This window comes from Ambystoma mexicanum, chromosome 5p, assembly GCF_040938575.1.
Source record: "Ambystoma mexicanum isolate Mex_15411 chromosome 5p, UKY_AmexF1_1, whole genome shotgun sequence".
In the NCBI taxonomy this organism is placed as follows: Eukaryota; Metazoa; Chordata; class Amphibia; order Caudata; family Ambystomatidae; genus Ambystoma; species Ambystoma mexicanum.
Window position 1 is genome coordinate 646,531,932 of NC_090930.1, and position 18,681 is coordinate 646,550,612.

At 43.6% G+C, this 18,681-nt stretch overlaps 1 protein-coding gene across 2 annotated transcripts in view; it reads right to left on the minus strand.

Moving 5' to 3' along the window:
- The window catches only part of KLHL4 (kelch like family member 4), a 1,128,728-nt gene that overhangs the window by 393,693 nt on the left and 716,354 nt on the right, over positions 1 to 18,681 (minus strand). For both annotated transcript variants that reach the window (XM_069612999.1, XM_069613000.1), the window contains exon 4: positions 8,521 to 8,717. In XM_069612999.1, the coding sequence (XP_069469100.1) occupies positions 8,521 to 8,717 (197 nt within the window). The remainder of the gene's footprint in view (positions 1 to 8,520; positions 8,718 to 18,681) is intronic.

Below are 18,681 nucleotides of genomic sequence, written 5' to 3' on the forward strand. Positions count from 1 at the left end.
AGTGACACTAAAGTTGGCATGCTGCATGCAAGAATACGGTTAGACTTGGGTGGCGGCAGCAGCGAGGAACGTTCAGTGTGCAGCGGGGATGGAGAAACAGAAACAGAACCAGACAGGAGACTGAGGCAGATCCAGAAAGGAGACCATGTTTGCGCAAAAGAGCCGCTGAAGCCCCAGCACTGACAGCGGCTGCAGGGTTCAGATTAGGGTTCATTTTGACATATAGTTTTACAAACCAATAAAGTGTACTTCCTGGATCCGATGCCCCTGATGGGATCTATGCCACCTGGTATTGCCGCCTGCTTCTGCCATTGCCCTTAGAACAAGGGCAAAATAAAGCCCACCATTCTAATCTCTAAGAAAAGTGCCCCACACTAATGCCAAGCTCTTCACCTATCTGAATGGATTAGTCCCAACTGGACACCATCAGTGATGTCAGATAGTTAACGTCCAGTCACTGGTCACTCCGAGTCTGCCAGTCCCGCTTGTACCACCAGAGGCTCCATGCTTCTCAAGGGAACTTGTGCTATGTGAGGTAGTCTGTGCTGTTGGTCAGGGGCCTTAAAATCTCAATTATCTGCTGTTGACCAATACTGTGAATGAAATAATCTCAAAATAAATAACAATATATCTAAAATAATTACCATTAGTAAGGATAAGCAGTTTTTCTGGATGGGATAAATACCTCTTGAGCAGGTTTATGACTATCTGTATCTCAGCGTGATACTTTTATCCGTCACACGATGAAGACCTCAGATTCTCCCTGCACTAAAAAGACTTGGAGCTGTTTAGAAAGTCTTCATACTATTTTGTAAAGCTCAGGCAATATTATGTATTATGTTGCCACAAGTTGACAGAGCCTTTGAGCCACATATGGAAGTACTGTGGTTTAGGTGGCCCTGGAGTGCTCACTCCTGGGAAGCATGCGGCAGAGCCACTGAGCCACACTGAGTGAGGACTACAGGGGGCATAGGCTCCACGCTGGCCGCTGCCCCCCACAGTAGTCCCCCTCTCAGCCCCTGATGCCCCAGTGCACTTGGCTATGGAGCACCGGGGGTGGGTGATGGGCTGAGGCTAGCGCTGGGCCTGGTCTCGCTGGCAGCGGCGGTGCTCGTTACTGACACACCGCCATCTTCAGCAACCACACACCAGTCCCCCACCCACAGTCTTGCTGAGATATCTCGCAGGCACTGACTCTGGCTTTGCTGATTTGAATTGTCTGCTTGGAGCATGATGTGGCACCCATCCCTGAGCCGCCACATAGCCCCTCAATGCAGTTTTTCAGCTTGTGTGTTCTGCAAGTAAGTAAGCACGTTTAACGTGGATTTGCGCACTGGTACTGCTACTTACTTGGTCGGCAGTGGGGTCCTCCTCACCTGTCCCGACTCCTACATCTTGGTCGTCGCACTGCACTACGGCATTTATATTATCGAGTTGACGATCGGATGAGGGCGCACGTGTGGTGCTTGGTGGCATACTAATGCACATTGTGCAGGTGCCAGTGCTGCCACCATGCCCATTTACTCATTGTGGCCTTGACCCGAACCCAAGTCCCAACCTTCACAGCGCCATCTGGTCTGCTGCTGCAGCCAGCCTGACTCAGACAGTAACGAACAGGGCCTGTGCTATCACTAAGCACGGCAGTAGTGTGGAGGTGTTAAAAATGCTTTTTGCCGCTCTAATATTTCTATCATATAGGCAAGCGCCTAACCATGCCTAGTAATAGCACCGGCCCTGGCTTCACCCCCACCACACCCCCCACACTCCTTACTCCAGCCGCCGCTCCTTCACTGACTCCCACTCCCAATGGCCTGGCATGACGGTGAAGGTCAGCTAAACCGTCATTGCATACAGCAACAACCCATCTCGGGGAAATGAATCATCACTGTTTACAATAAAAAAGCACAGGGGCTTTGCTACTTGGTACAATCCGTAGGATGACATATCAAACATCACCACCTGGGCGGAAGAATTGAGGGCGATTGCGAGAGAGTAAGAGATGCAATCTAGAGTAGAGAACCACAAAACGTACGTGCTGAGCTTCCTGGTCCACACCAGCACCCCCGGACAGCGGTCCCGAAGCTGCAGTGCATGGCCCAAGTTAGTCTTGATGTAGTGCTGCAACAGCTGGGACTCCAGATCCAAACATCCACTATAGGAGAGCAGTTGGTTGTACACAATCTCTTTCTCTGGCAGGGCCAGAGCGCCTGGGCTCTGCACGCTGACAGTGCTCCTCCTCGCCGCCCTCCAGGTTGTCATTCGCTGAGCTATGTCCATGGTTGTGATTCTTCCCAGGACTGTGTGTCTCTCCGCTGACTCTGGTTGCGTCAATCCCAGATGTTCGTCCAGGTGCATCTCAGTTACCTGCTCCCCAGAGCTCTAGCACTTACTTTAGTCTGTTAGTGATGCCTCTTCGCCGGCTTGTGACAGTGACCATCCAGTTACGTTCCTTGCATTGTGCACTCCTTCTTACATCAAACCGCCAAGATGATACCAAGAGAAACAAGGAGGAGCTTTGGGCACAGAGAGACGGTAATGGGTGGAAATAGCCATAGGGATTAGCATGAACTTCATCAAACATGGCCTCCAGCACCGCAAAAGCGGGTACTGAAATAAATAAAAGCAGCAAGATCAAAAAGTCCTCATAAGGAGGATTTTTGGGCGTGGAGAGGCAGTAATGGGTGAAAATAGCCATATGGGTTAGCCTGGCCATGGGCAAGGAATGGGGGTCTAATAACCAGACAACACCTATACATTGTGTGTTCCTCCTCATACGTCATTCCTGTGTGTCCCTCGTCATATGCCCTTCCTCCCTATCTGTACACATCTTTACTCAAATGCAATAGTTTTGGGCTTTATAGGTGTGGCAAGTGACACCTAATAAAAATAAAAAAATAGGATGAAATCCCAATTACAGGGACGAGGCAAAAACTGGGAATCAAATATGGAAACCATGAGACCCCTTAAAAGGAAGGGGGCATGAGGGAAAAGGTAGGTCAAGGTAGAAGAAAAACAAACAACCTTTTGGTCCTGAACAAATAAGTGCGCATTTACAGAACTAAAGGAATGAACTGCAATAGAGAATGGAAATAAGGTGATGGCATTTACACAGGATCTTGCACAATCCAAGCAAGGAAAGACAATGAGGGGGGAAAGGTCGGAAGATCCTCGCGTGGGATGCCTGTCTTCTGCAGACAATTACCACGCACACATAGATATAAAAATGGTACAGTGCTATGATTCTGCACAAGATACAATTAATAACATAGATGTGAAAGAGGCCTCACCGCCTCCTTTGCAACACAATGCTTTAAAAACGAGAAGCAAAACTAAGCAAAGGCCCCCGCTCGCATTTTTTAACAAAGTGTTACAATTGGTGCACACAACTTTAATTGTATATAATTATTACCACATGTAATTATTATCACCCTATTCGTATTATTATCCTTTCTCTAAGGTTCTTTTTTCCTTGAACAGGTTTCATTAGAACCGTTGAATGATCTAAAGACTGTATGTGTTTTCGGTTGTATCGTGAAGCGGTTTAGCAGAACCAATGCTAATTAGGCCCTTTGTGCATTCAGAACAAGGCTTTTCGAGATAAGGTACTGGGGTTTTATCAATCCCAGTGAAATGCCTTCACGAAGAAAGGGAACAGTGCCACTAAGCCGATTTGCTCACATAATGCAGCTTTCTGCACCTGCGGGCCATGGCTTAAAAGACAGCCCTTGACCCAGCTGCTAGGCGGACATTTTCTGAAGGTGAGCGAGGGCGTGGATCACCAAACCGAAGATCATCTCGGTTTCACATTTCCAAAGCCGCCCACACTGTTCTTTGCTGAGAAAATGTTAAAGCAGGCTGAGAATTGAGAGCGAACTTTGCCTGTAGGAAGCGGAAGGAAAGCTCCATTATTTCTCATTAAGAGGGTCCTATAGGAGAACAAGACACACACGAGATGGAGAACATTTGGAAAGCAGTAACACAGATGCTATACTTTTTGATATGCAACAATACATTAATCAGATTAACATTAGTTACTCAAATGCAGATATCCAAATTGCACACATCATCTGGTTGTGTCCTCATAACGAAATGGATAGTAACAAAGGGACGATTACATGATCCGGTGTAATTAGATCAACACAGCATAAAGACATTGCACAATACGTAGGGGTGGTGTGCATGAATGTGCTGGCTGGATGACTATGCAAGCCATGTGTTTATACCCGGGATCTGCACATCAATTCAATCAAATGCTCACTTGTGCATGGAGTGCTTCTAGACCTCTGGGAGATGGCAAGTGTGAGGTCAGGTTCCGGTGGGCAAGGTTTTAAGAGCCTCTCCTCAACAGGCCCAGTGCAAAGACCAATGCGACATAAGGCGAAGGGCCATTTTAGCACCCATCCAATCTCTTACCGTCTTGATGTTTTGGACTACAACTCCCATCAGCTGTAGCCATTATAGTGAATGGAAAGGGTTCATGGGCTGGCTTTCAGAGTCCAAGACATCTGCAGACTACTGCTCTTATGCTCCCAACTAAAGGCTCCCTTGGTGGCTGCCAAGTATTGCGCTGCTGCAGGACCGACACTGATCTCTAGTTGATATTTGCAGGGGTCAATATGTGTTTTAAACCCCCTGGAAGGGATCAAGATAAATACAGTTGTGAAACAAACTCTCAGATGGGCAGTTTTGCTGTGCACCTTGGCAACACACTGCGCAGGAATCGCGGCTGATGTTTCAATGGCAAAAACCTTGAGTAAGCATACGTGGAATTAACGACCAGTATGCAGTAGCATCAAAGAGCGTCCCCCACTTTTGAGCAAGTGCACAGCAAGCTCACATGGTGCATCTTCTGATACGCACCGGAAACTGTTTTGGAAACAATTATTTCATGCCTATTTTGTTGATGGAAGAAAACATGGAAACGAAACATAGCTGACATATAATTTCCATGAATTGGTCCAACAAAGCGATGAAATACATGGTTTTGTTTAGCCAGAAACCCACAAAAAAACAGATCTTGTGCAAATGACAGGCTTATCCTCCTGTAATTGTCTGAGCGGGTAGTTCACTCCATGAATGCACTGGAAGAGGGTTGAAGATGTGAAATGCTGACATAAAAATTGCAATGTAATAGGAGAAACAACACCAAAATACCAAGACAGATACATGTTTGCCCCTGCTGCTTTCAAGTTTCAATTGAGAACCTATGTCTTTGGTCTGAGTGATATGTAAGAAAAAAGGAACACAGGGTGGATGGGTATTGAGGAGGAGTGTGAGAGGTTGCACTCTCAGTGGTTACTTTTGCTTTAACAATGCACTAGTTCAGAAGTCTTCAACTAAGGTCAACTAAAGCAACATTCACATTAGGCTTTCAGAATAACCACATTGTGACACAATGATTACTGCTCTGCAAGAGTATAGGAATGAGTAGTGGCGAAACCGTCTACTCAGCCTCACGCTACTACAAGACCAGCCATGACCCCAATCATAAAGGTAAAACAGACACAGGCATGCCAGGTATACCTCCTTCACCTTTTGCGGTAACATGAGCTGAGGGCAGGTTGTGAAGTTGGGTGTGAAGTTGATAACAGTAGCAAGCCAACAGCAAAAGTGCAAATGCCAAAAATGAAAGAATACCAAGTCAAAGTCTTATGAAATATACATACTTTAATTAAGCAAGAACAAATTAAATTAACTAACTAGGAAATACAAGCAAAAAGCCACCGCTGTAAGAGAACTCAGAAAGTGCAACCAGGCATAGAACAGCACTCTGAGTACTTGATCTGGGGGTGACTAAGCAATAAATTGCAGCACCGACAATGTTCAAAAGGATATCTCTTTTGAAGTAAAAAGGTGGAAAAGCAGAGTTAAAAATCACTATGGTCCCAGGGAGTGGACCAAGGTGACAGGAAATATAAATAGTACCTTGTTCTTTGTCTTAGATGGCTTGACAACATCAAACTGCACTTCTTGGTCCTTTCCTTCAAGTCCAACCTGCCTCAAGATGGGTTGAGTCGCGTTGATCAAGACAGCAAGGCGGCATCAAGATCAGGCGCTGTGCAGTTCAAGTCGGCATTGATGTAATGTGGATCGAAAGATCCAATAGGTTGGAATATGAGATGAAGTTGGTTGAAAGTTATGCTACTGCTGGGTCGATTTTTCCCGTGACACTTTCCCTTCAACTTCATCAACTAGGTGTTTGAGGAACCCTGAGGTAAGGTCCAACCTGATTCTAGATGTCTCGAGTTACATTCATCCAGACAACAAGTTGGCATCAAGATGGGGCTATGTGCTGATCAGGTTGGCGTTCAATGAGATGCAGTTCAAAAGGTCCAAAAGGTTTGAATCTATGGTTGTGTCACTACAAGACGATGCTACTGCTGGGTCGAGGTGACTCATGACACTATCCATTCAAGCTCTTCAACTAGGTGTTTGAGTACGCTTGAGGGGAGGTCCTGTGGGTTTGATGTGGTGCTTGAAGATACAGTGAATTGAGGGCTTCTGCAACAGTGAGTCCGTTTTTGAGCCACCCCGGTGAAGAGTGCTATTTGTGTGAGGTGGTGTTCAACCAGATTGAAGATGCAGGTGAGCAGTTTGAAGATGCAAAGAGTGCTAAAAGCAGCATAGAAGGTATTTTCAGTTCTAAGGACATCATGTACAGTTTGAAGCTGAGCAAATAGGGCCTCGGAACAGGGAATATCCTTTTGTTCTGCACTACCACTCCAAGTAGCTTGGCTGGCCCTTACAAGGTTCCTTCATCTCCAGTGAAGAGCATGGTTCGATTGCAGATGGTAGAGGGTCGACCGCAGTCACCGTCACATTTCCTTGGGGATGATTAGGTGACAGTGCCCTTGTCTACCTTGGATGCCTTCTGTCTTCACCTCATTGTTGGAGGACTTTGGAAGGGACTGCCCTCCCAACAGAGGTCCAATACATGTGTTCATGTTTTCTTGAAAGTCAAAAATGAATCAAGGAAAGAGTGCAAGTCCTCTTCCTTATGAAGGCAAATTGTCATGGGGGATTGGCCAATAGCAAGCCTGCTGTAATGGTATTATAAGAGACCCCTGCCTTCTTGCATCATCTCAGAGTGGCTTGTCCTGCAGTAAATGGGGGGGGGACAGGAAGGATACGAGCCCCAAAAGAAAATCAAGATGTGCACCCTCTTCTCCTCAGGTCAACGTTTTCCTCTCTGAATAGATTGTTTGGTGTCCAGCACTACGGTGTGAGGCTGCCCTTATTTTATGTGAGTACCCCTTTGAAGCAGGTTTCCCAGAAGATCTTCTGCTGAGGGATCTTGTGACCTGGTGGGAGGTGTTACTATTCCTCCTGCGGAATCAAAGGAAGACAGCATCCTCGCCTGTCTATCGTCTCAATGGGAGCAGTGCAAACATCCAGGTGAGTTATTAATATACATGTCCTTGTCATCACTGATCTGGGCTCACAGCGTTAACATTGGTAAGAAATCAAATTGGTGTGGCTTTAAAAATTGTGTATGTTTATCAGTCACCATACCATAACCAGGTGTGCTTTGTTATTAGAGATTACCCTGCCACCAGACTGTGTGGGCAACAATTATTACATATTAGTTCAGAGGTGCAGAAGTTAAAATGCTACCTCTGGTGGCAATTACCTTGGGTCAAAGCAGCTGTCTGGGATACAAATATGAACTTCGCTCCTGTCCTTTGCCACTTGAGAGCAAGGGCTACCAATGTCAATAGATTGGTGCAGCCAAGACACATGCATGCACTTTGCATATGACATGGAGCTTAATGAAAGTGGGGAAGGTCCCATTAGCAGACTCCCCTTGTAGATGAAGAATTACCTGCACCATTGTATATGAATATAAATAAACAACAAAACGAGCCCTTTCACACTCTAGTATCTGCCATTCTGTCGCACACATGCTAGGTGAAAAACATACATTTACATTCACTGCATAAACATTTATTTTGTGTTGCTATACTGAAAATAAGTTGTGGCTCACAAAGGTTGTACTGGGAGATGCCTATGGTTGGGGGGGTATGGCTTGGGTAGAAATTATTAGAATTGTGGGAATGTGATGTCGTTGCAGGATTGGCAATGTCTGTAGTTAAATTAAGGTTGAGAGTAGGTATGGGGTGGTGATAGCTGGGCCTAGATTTGTTTTACATGGGTAGATGCGGGACATTTTCAGGTTCTTGTGGGGAATAATTCCTTAATTTGTAGCCACATATAATGTCTCATGCAGGTGGTGAAAATTGCCAAAATAGTGAGATCAGTTTAACAGAACAAAAGCACAAATTGCCTCACAAGCCTAATTACCAGAATAGTTGCTGCATACACACAATACGGGTTGCCGTTTAAGAATGTAAATATAGACACTTTGGGCCTGATTCGCAGAAGCACTTTATAATGGCACAATCCCATTGAAAAATGCTTGTGAATCAGGCCCCTTCAGTTTTCAGAAATTAAAAAAGAAGACCCACAACATGTTGACAACCATCAATCCTATTGTGGGCCAGTTTGACATTAAGATCTTACCATTGTGTAGCAGTGTGCCACCCTGAGCAGCTCGAGGCATCCCTGGGCATCGCCAAAAGATCGAATTCCTAAACAGTTTGAGGGATGGAGTTGCTTCATCAGAAAGGTGCAGCAGACTTCAATGACTGGAGACAGCTGGAGAAGGCAGGCTGCAGCCAGCAAGCTTTCTATGGTGTCTTCTTTCAGCTCGAGGATACCTGTATGCAGGAACAGCGACATGATGATCTCTGTGCCCTTATTGTTACTTACATCACAGAGGATAAGAACACTGAAGGAACATATTTGCACTTCATTCTCTTTCGTCCATTATACCAAAATAGTGTTGCCCATTTCAGAAATATGTGTAACTCACAAAGCAATGTTGCTGAGGGTTTGGACTCAAATTTCCAAGTTTGCATATAGACTGCACAGCTGGCAAAACCACTTGTGCCAAGTGACATGGGCTTGTGACATAAACAGATGCATTGTAGCTACTATAATGACATTCGTTGACTGATGCCACTTGCTTTTATTGTATTTATGAAAAAAACATGAATGATGTACAAAACTCTTTACAAAGAACAATCGCTTGAGAACAATATTAGTTCGTAATCTATGTTATAACATCCCGCATTGGTCCATGCTAAAATACAATTACAAATCTACAATTGAACAATTAGTGGCATGCATACACTTCCTACTTCCCATTGCATCTAAAACGAAATTGCAAGCCGCACTATTAGTAATGCTACCGACACATCCAACTTGACGAACATGATGTTGAAGAGCATTCATGACAAATGTAAGGCCATTACCAATGATCAATTCAAGCTCAGAGTTTAGAGCCACACATTAGGCCACCATAGCGTCATGTTGGGCCACACATTAGGCCACCATAGGTCATGTTGGGCATACCACTGCCTGTGCATTATTCTTGGGATCTATACATATCCACAATTGGTCCAGGTCGCCAAAAATAACTGGGTATTTTGCAAACATCACCAATTGTGCTTATCAGACTACAATACACCATTTGTTTTTGTGTTTTGACTTTTACAACGTTCTGTCACAACCTGTGTGGCATGCTGAGTTTCATCAAGGTGGACACAGAGGAGTGCCTTCGTTTATGATGTTTACAATATATTCTAAGAGTATCCTTGTGCTAATGTAACTATTGCAGAGCAGGGTACAGTGGAGTAATGACTTCCAAGCGCTATATTCAAACCTGCGCTAATATTAGTGCAACAGGGACCGGTGAAATGCATGGTCTCCAGCAATGTTCTCTCTAATTATTTTTCTCTATGTGCGGAACCGGTTGGCTGTTGTGCGCACATTATTTAGCATGTGAGGTAAGCATATTTGTAACCTACCATTGCAGAAGAGAGTATGGAAAGGAATTTCCTCTTCCCAGTCACTGCAATTCTTTAAAAATCTTACAACACTTTTTTCCAAACACATGGGCTAAAAATAAAATATGTCATATGTGATTATACAGAAAACTCAACCAGTCCAATACTTCAATATCTGACACAGTATCTTGCAAACGTACTTCTGCACAGCGAATAATGTCTGCCTCAATACGAGTGTGGCGGTAAAGGGTAAAGTTGGCGGTAACTCCATTACCGCCAACTTAACCACTACACCAAATTACGATTTCGGGCCTGGAGTGGACGATTTGCTTCCAGGAAAATCCTGGTGGTAAATCCTCCAACTCAACACCAAAATCATCGGAATATCCACTGTGGTAATTCCACCAAAAAGCCACATTGAGTCCAATGGACTCAATATGAATGGGGAATAACAGTATGGGCGGTATTCTGGCAGATTTATGCCGGGATGCCTCCCCAAGTCTAAATGAAGCCCTGTATGTTTTATGCCACTGGAAAATTACTCATTTGTGTTACAAAACACAAATATCTCTTAGTTGTGTTCCAAGATATCTTGTGCAAACAATATTTATTTTTGAAGAAATCTTTCTTTGTATTCTGAGTTTTTAAAAAAAGGGAATTTTATTCTTGATGCGATAATCTCATGGTCAGCTGGCATATGTTTCGACCCATGGGGTCTTTATCAAGGCCGATGCGTTATTGTTCATTGACCGTTAGGTAGGTTGACTCTTGGTGGTGGATTGGGGTAAGTGGGTTCCACTCCTTGAATAGGCTGGCTTGTCAGCCTGTTTTTGCTGCGAACGACGTCCCTGGTGTTTGTGGTCCTCAAATATCTCATGGCCGTCAAGATACAGAATACATTTGCTGATGGATTAATGGCAATTAAAAGCAATGTGTCAAAAACATGCTGAAAGGAGTTCAAGTGCCACTTTAATGATGTAATTCAGGGGCAGGAGAACAGGCTTCTAATAATTTGTGTAAGGATGATAATTGCATCAGAATAACCACACCTTAGAATATAATGATCCAAAATTCCTGTGCCTCTGCTTACTATCCACATTATGTTCTCCTGTTGGTAGTGATAACATCAGCCTTAGAGCTAAGAGACATAAGCACCATGCATTTTCACTCCCTAAAAAAGGAAAATGTGCCTAACAAAAATGAGAAACAATGAACATATCATTGCTTCAACCCACAAAGCTCCACTGATATTTTTTCGAATTAGTGACCTATGTCCTATCCTTTAGCAAACACGCAACACATTTCTGTCAGTGTACTGCCGGAACGTGTGACTTGGTCTTTAAAATGTGCTGCTTTGTTCATCACCCACTTCCACCCATACCCTTCCCCGGCCCCTGTGCTTGTCTCCAATACTAGCTGTTAGAGCATTGTAAAAGGTGAGGGATTGTAACAGTAAATACTCACTGGGATATTTGTAGACCCACAATGTTTTGCAAGCAAGGCATTTTTAAATGCCTCAACATATGATCTGCATTTTCAGAATGTCATGACTCTGCATGTGCACAATTCTTCTGCAGTGCATACAAGATTGTTTTCAACATACCCCACACGTATATCATTGTGTAGATTACACAAATGCTCAATGAAACTGTTTTTGTATAGAAGCAAGTTACCATATAATGGGCCTCATTACAACCCAGGCGTTAAGGGTTTAACGGCGCCGTCGGCGCCGTTAACCCTTAATGCCTGATTACCAATTTAAAGCTTTCTTTTAGCAGGCGTTAAAATGCAAGGCGCTAACCCCCCTTGGTGCTAATTACGGCACCGGAATTTACGGTGCCGTAATTAGCGCCTTCCCCACTCCCATTATGCCCTATGGGGCAAAAATGGGAATGGGGAAGGGTAAATGAGGAATGGGGATTTACCGCCCCACTCACCTTGGAATGGGGCGGTAAATCCGCCATCCACCATGGTGTAAACAGAGTTTACACCATGGTGGTAAAGTAGGGAACTTACCGCCTGGGTTGTAATGAGGCCCAATGTGTGAAGGCCTATGCCCAAAGGAAACAATGCAGATTGTGTGAAAAGCATTCTCCTGTCTGAATATCCTGTGCCTTGATACTATGGATGATTAATCCCAGGCATAGTCCATACCCATTATCCCTTGTAGGCCAGTAAATGATATTGCAATGTTGCTCTCTACTTACAGGGTAATGTTAGTAATACAAAAGTAGGAGACGCTGAGCATCACATTTGTCTTTTGAAAATATTTAGAGGGCAAATTAACATTTGAGTTTCATAATGCGTTAACTTACACGGGGGGCGCTTCAAAGCACTTGTTTGACATATTTTCAAAGACGAGGAAGTGTGGGATTTGATTACACATCCAAGTAGCCTGCTTACTTACAGTCAGTAACCGATATTTGAGCCGGTAGTTAGATTAGTGTGGTTAACGCTTTTGGTGAGGCACAATGAGTAACAGAAATTCTGAAGCATGAACATTATTCATGTTACAGCAAACATAAAACATGTGGCTGTAGGTACATGTTTGATAACCTTTCGCAGAGTCAAGGTTGTCCAGTAATATCTTAATGTACTCTCGATCAGAAGTTAGAGTCATAAGGTAAAAGTGTGGTTGGGTCAGTTTAGGAGTCAATGGTTGAGGAGGGAACATTTCTGGTTAATGTGTGCATGCATATCGTGGTTAGATTCTTCTGTTCATGGAGCCAGTTTTATATATTAGTGTTTAACCTCTTGTGTTGTGTTTTGCTGTTAGGGATTTTAGGTGCATAGTAGTGTAATGCAAATTAGCAGAATATCAAGACTAATTGCTTATTTTAAGAGAAAGACATTTTCAGGTAATTGCTGTGGCTTGTGCCTTATTAGATCTTTTTCAGTAGGTGAAAATTGTCTGTGTGTGCGCTGCTAAAAACTTCTGAGCGGCACCCAGAAGGAAGCTGGGCAAGCGCACATGTGCACAGCTTAGAGGGAACATTGGTCTCCAGTCATCCCTCTGACTCGGGATCTCCAAACAGCACTTTAAGATGAGTAGCAGTTCCCACAAGATAGATGGGGATGCAGACTCGTACTCATGCATCAATTAACTATGACAACTCAATAGTTTGGCAAAGGAATTCCGTTTAATGACAAGTACATAAAACAGGGAGTACAATGAACATCAGCAACCGCTCGATCTTCTCCCCACTTACCTTCATATTTCTTCTTTTCCGGGAGCAGACGCGCTGGGAACAATTCTGTTCCCAGCACCCCCTCTCCTGATGGCCGCCATGGAAAGGGAAAACGGACTCTGTTTGCCCTTTCCCGGCGGGCATTTCCTTTGACATTTATTTTTTCTTTTCTGTTCTGAAACGTGTTTTGGAACACAAAAGAATGATATTAGTACCCCAGTCTTGCGGGCCGGGGTACTAATAGCAATATACCCCTCACGGCGGGGGCATTACCGAGTCTGGTAATGCCCCGGTGCCTTCGTTAAGGCCCTCACTTCGCTCGGGCCTATAACTATGGGCCCTGGGGCATTACCTGACACAGTAATGCCCCCGCTGTGAGGGGCATATTGCTTAAGAATAACCTGACCCAGTTTCTCTTTCCATGCTTCTAGAGTATTTGAAAAAACGTGCATCATTGCTCCCTGCATCAGGCAATGCAAATGTGATACTGCGCGATGCATTTGGTTTCTCCTAGTGACATTTTGCACGTATGTATCAATTGCTAGTTGTTCCACTCCACACATGTTTTTGGGAGGTCTTCTTTGTTTCAGTTTCAAGTAGCCCAAGTCAGTTGCAATGGTCAGACAGAAACAACTTCGTGGCTTTTTAAGGGTCATAATCTTCCTGCCTTTAGTTGTTTGCTTAATCATGTATATACCTTTCAGGGTCCAGGCGTTGGAGGTAAATATCATCCCATGCATTCCCAGAACCTTGATTATGTCGCTCAAAGTTTTCCTCATTATGAGTATAATATTCATATTGTGAATATACACATTCAAAGTTGACGAAGGGAACAACAAACTGCCTCCTAATTCTGTTAGACGCACGCCCAAATAAATAAGCTGTAGATATCATGATGCCAAGGGAAATGTCCCTCACTTGCTACTCTGCTACAAATATTTATAAGACTGGTGGACTGACATCAAAGAAAGACAATATATAGAGGTCATAGGATACAGAAGGATGCAAGGACAGTCTAGCCTAATAGAACAAAGGAGGGAATATTGACCCACCCGAAGAAGCTATGGCCTGAGGTGAAGCAGAGGCCCTGAAGTTGGGAAAGGGTCACTATCCCAAGCAAACATGACCCCTCCTGAGGTCACTACGGCTATTAGCACAGAGTGGAAATAACAATTTAGGATTTACAGTTTTGGTGAAGTAAAACACCTGTGCTTAGTAGTAAGAACATGCTCAAAAAGTGTTAATACATTCAATCTGTTTTTAGTCGTTTACAGTTAAATAAAAGTATTGCATTAATAAGATATGTATTTTGATTGTAACTGTGGTTCAGCTAGAACAGTTTTAGCAGGAGATTGCATTAGGTTGCATGTGGAATGTTTTCGCAGTCCCTAGGTCACTCTCCTGCATTACATTGTATTTTTCCTGCCTCTCTGAATGAGCAGTGCAAAAAGGAGCATCTTGTTGAAAGGAGTCTTGAGTGGCATCTCATTTCTGTTTCCTGCCTGTCTGCTATGAGCCTCCTGCTTGGCTGTTGTTGACTAAGAAGTTCCGATGAAATCACTTAATCCTGTGTTTTTACTATAGTACATTTAGTTTGCGTGTTCACTATAGCACCAGTTTTCTAGCATGTTCAGCTTTCTTAGAGGAATATAGTGATTTTGTGTAATAATGACATTTTAAACAGATATTGCCACAATGGTTAAGATAATTGTTGTGTGTGTTAAACACTTCTTGCCGAGATCTGTGTTTATAGGTCACATCACAATGCCAAGTCTTTCCTTTCACTGAGGGTGTATAAAGTTTGGCGATGGTAGCACCTACTGTGCTGCAAAACAACATATCTGTGCAAAAAGCACAACGATTATAACATAATAAACTACTGTCAAAAGATATCTCAGTAGGAAGTGATTTGGCCAGTGCACCATTGACTGCCAATGCACATAAGACAGGCAAGGTCAGGCATTCCTTTAGGGAATAAAGGCAGGTCAGAAACAAACCCAGAACATCACTCTTCATCCGTTTATGGATATGGGAATACTTCAGCTTGCCAGAGGATGTGATTACCTGTGAGAGTGCACTTAATGTGCCACAGCGACTGCCACTTCAGCACCCTCTTCCAGGGCATAGGTTGGGGACAAGGGAAGAACAGTTGACACTCCAAATCTTCTTTGTGATATGATATGATATGGCATTTAAACCGCGCCTATACACAAGTGTTTCAAGGCGCGACGAGGCAAGGGAGGGGAAACGAAGGGAAAACAGAGACAACAACCCTTCTACGCCGGGTGACACTGAGATTGCGCAAGTGCAGGGGAGGTGGGGAAGGGAAAAGTGCGGGGGGAGGGGTCAGTGCACTACATAGGATAACAGTAAAATAAATAAAGACAATGGGCCTCATTACGAGTTTGTAGGTAGCCATGCCTGTAATACAGACAGGCTACCTCCAAACTTGCGAAGAAATCTAGCATCCACGAATGGGCAATTACCGGGTCATGCCAAGTTTGGCGGACCCGGTCATTGCCCATTCACGGGTGCTGATAATAAGGAACTCCCCATCCCCATTCGGCCCAATAGGGGTAATGGTACCGGTGCTACCATCATGTTCTGCTCACGGGTGCCGGTACAGCCACCAGGACAGACCTGGTGGCTGCAAGGGCACCCGCGAGCAGAACTCGTAGTATGGCGGTACGGTAGCAACGGTGACGGTAGTGATACCAGCACTGTTGTTGCCTTACCGCCATACTTGTAATGAGGCCCAATAAATAAGATTGTGTCCCGCTGGTGGCAAGTGCAATGGTAAGTGCAGACATCAGGTGTCAAGTGCTGGTAGGGGATGCAGGAAGTGCACCCTCTACCAAGTGGCCTTGTCCCCGCCTGACACTGGGCCAGCCAAAACATCTTAATGAACCACCATGTCTGATTCAGAACAGCCTGATCAAGTGGTAATATAAACCAGTAGGGCAACTTAACCACCACTAACAGTGCAGGCTCCTGCTTGTGGTGACAGATCTTAATGAGGGCTGTGACTGATTTAGTGAACTCTGCCTATGAAATGTATGTATGGCAAAGAATGCTTGAATGCTTTTCTGTACTCCCTTCAAAACTCAGATGTGCCAAAGATTTCTTTGGTATCCTTCCGACCTACAGAATTTATCTGTGACTAAGACTGGTTTGGCAAGTGCTCCAACCTACACAACGTACATGTGAATAAGTCTGCCTGGGCATGCTCCTCCACCTCTTAAATTCACAAGCACATTAGATTTGTTAGGCAAACTCCCCTGACTATAGAATTCATGTGTGCCTAATAATTTGTTTGGTATACTCTCCCAATCATGAAGGTACCTCATGCCTAAAATTGCTTTGTCATATATCTCCACCTATACAAATCATGTGTGCCTAAATCTAGTTTGGTGTACTGAAAAATATACAAAATTCAAGCATGCCTAAAACTGCTTTACAATACTTCTCATCCCACAAAATACATATGTGCCTAAAATTGTGTTGGTGTATAACCCAATAACAAAATCCAAATGTCACTGAAAATGATTTAGCATACTGATCTGCCTTGAGAATTCATGTGTCCTTAAGAGTGCATCCAGGTACACCTCTGTCTACAAATTTCAAGTGTTTCTATGACTGCTTTTGTATACTGCTCCACCATGAATTCAAGAGTTCCCAAGATTGCTTTGTCATAATCCATCATCTACATGCTTCACATGTGTTGGGCACTCCCTTTCCTGCAAAATGTATGGGTGCTTATAATTGCTACAGTCTAGTTCATTGCCTACAAGATTCACATATGCCTAATATTTTTTGGCATACTTCACTGCCTATGACATCCATCTGTGCCTAAAATTATTTTGCCATATTGCTCCACTAAGAAAAGACATGTGTGTCTATGACTGATTTTGCCTACTCCCTGCCCACGATTGTATTTATTTATTTATGTATTTATTTCATTTGTTACACATCCAGACCCTGGGGTATCACGGTGTGGTTACAGACATCTTAGTAATTAGTCATACAATAGAGCAGTATACAGAGCATATCAGTAGGCAGATACAGTTTATACACAGTACAAATAATTACAATTGGGCTAGTAGACATTCTACTAGTTGGGAATATTCTACTAGTTCAGGATTAGCGAGATGTTAGTATTGATTGAATAGCCATGCTTTCAGTTGTTTTTTTAAAACTGGGGAATGAGGTTTCTTTTTTGATGTTAATGGGGAGGGAGTTCCAGAATTTAGGAGCTAGAACTTGGAAGCTGCTACCCCCAGCTTTGGTGTTGTTATACCGGTGTGATACTAAGAGTAGATTTTTGTTCGATCTAAGTGTTCTGGTGGTTTCTTTTTTCTGTATTGCATTTTTAAGGTAGATTGGCGCTTTCTTGGCAAGGCATTTATGCGCAATGCAGAGAGATAGACATGTGAGGAAGGATGCTTTGGTAAACAGCTGCACCTCCAAAATTCATGGATTAGTCATACTCCACACTTATGCAATTCATGTCTGCCTAAAACTGCTTTGGTGTACTCCTCTGCCAAAAAGAACCCATATTTGTCTATTGCTGATTTTTCATAGCTCTTGCCTGAGATATTACTGTGTGACTAGAACAGCTTCAGTGAACATGCACACCTCCAAAATGCATGTAAGCCTACAATTGCTTTGGAATACTCCCCACCTACATAATCCATATGTGGCTAAGACTGCTTTTGAAAACATCCCCACCTACACATTTCATGTGTGCGTTGCACTCCTTGGCATCAACCCCAGCCTTTGAAATGTAGATATGCCTAAAACTGCTTTGGCAAATGTCCTCACCTACAACATATATGTTGCCAAAGACTGCTTTAGCCTATCTCATCTGTCTAGAAAAAAACATGTGTGGGACTACAACTGCTTCGGAAAACTTGTTCACCTAAACAAAACAGGAGGCCATTTGACTAGTTTGGTGTACTCATGTGCCTACAAAATATGTGTCTGCCTCAGATTGCTTTGGCATAGAGTTTTGCCTACACAATTCATTTGTGCCTTGGATTGATTTGGTGTACTCCCCCACCTACACAATTCATGTGTGCCTAAACATACTTTGGTATATTCCAACTATGAAATTAACTATGTCCTGAGTGTGCTTTGGTGTACTGTCCTGCCTATGAAAATTATACATGCCTAAGACTGCTTTGACACACTCTTGCAACTAGAACATTCTTTAAAACTGTTTTGTCATACTACTCTGCCTAGACATTTCATGTGTGCCTATGACTATTTGGGGTATTCCCTGCCTACAAATTTCACAGTTGCCTTACCTTTATTTGCCATATTACTTGCCGATATAATTCATAAGTCTGCTCTGGCATACACTCCCACCTACACGATTCACATGTGCTTAAGCCTCCTTTGGCATATTTCCCCACCTATGAAATTCACATGTGCCAATAACTGCTTTAGACATTCTCCTTCAGAATTCATGTTTTCTTATGATTTTTGGCATACTCTTCTGCCTATGAAATCCATGTGTGCCTAAGACTGATTTGGCATACTTCTCCACTGAGAAAATTCACATGTCTCTATGACTGCTTTGTTGTACTACCATGCTTATGAAATTCACGGGTACCTAAGACTGTTTTTGCAAACACCCACACAAC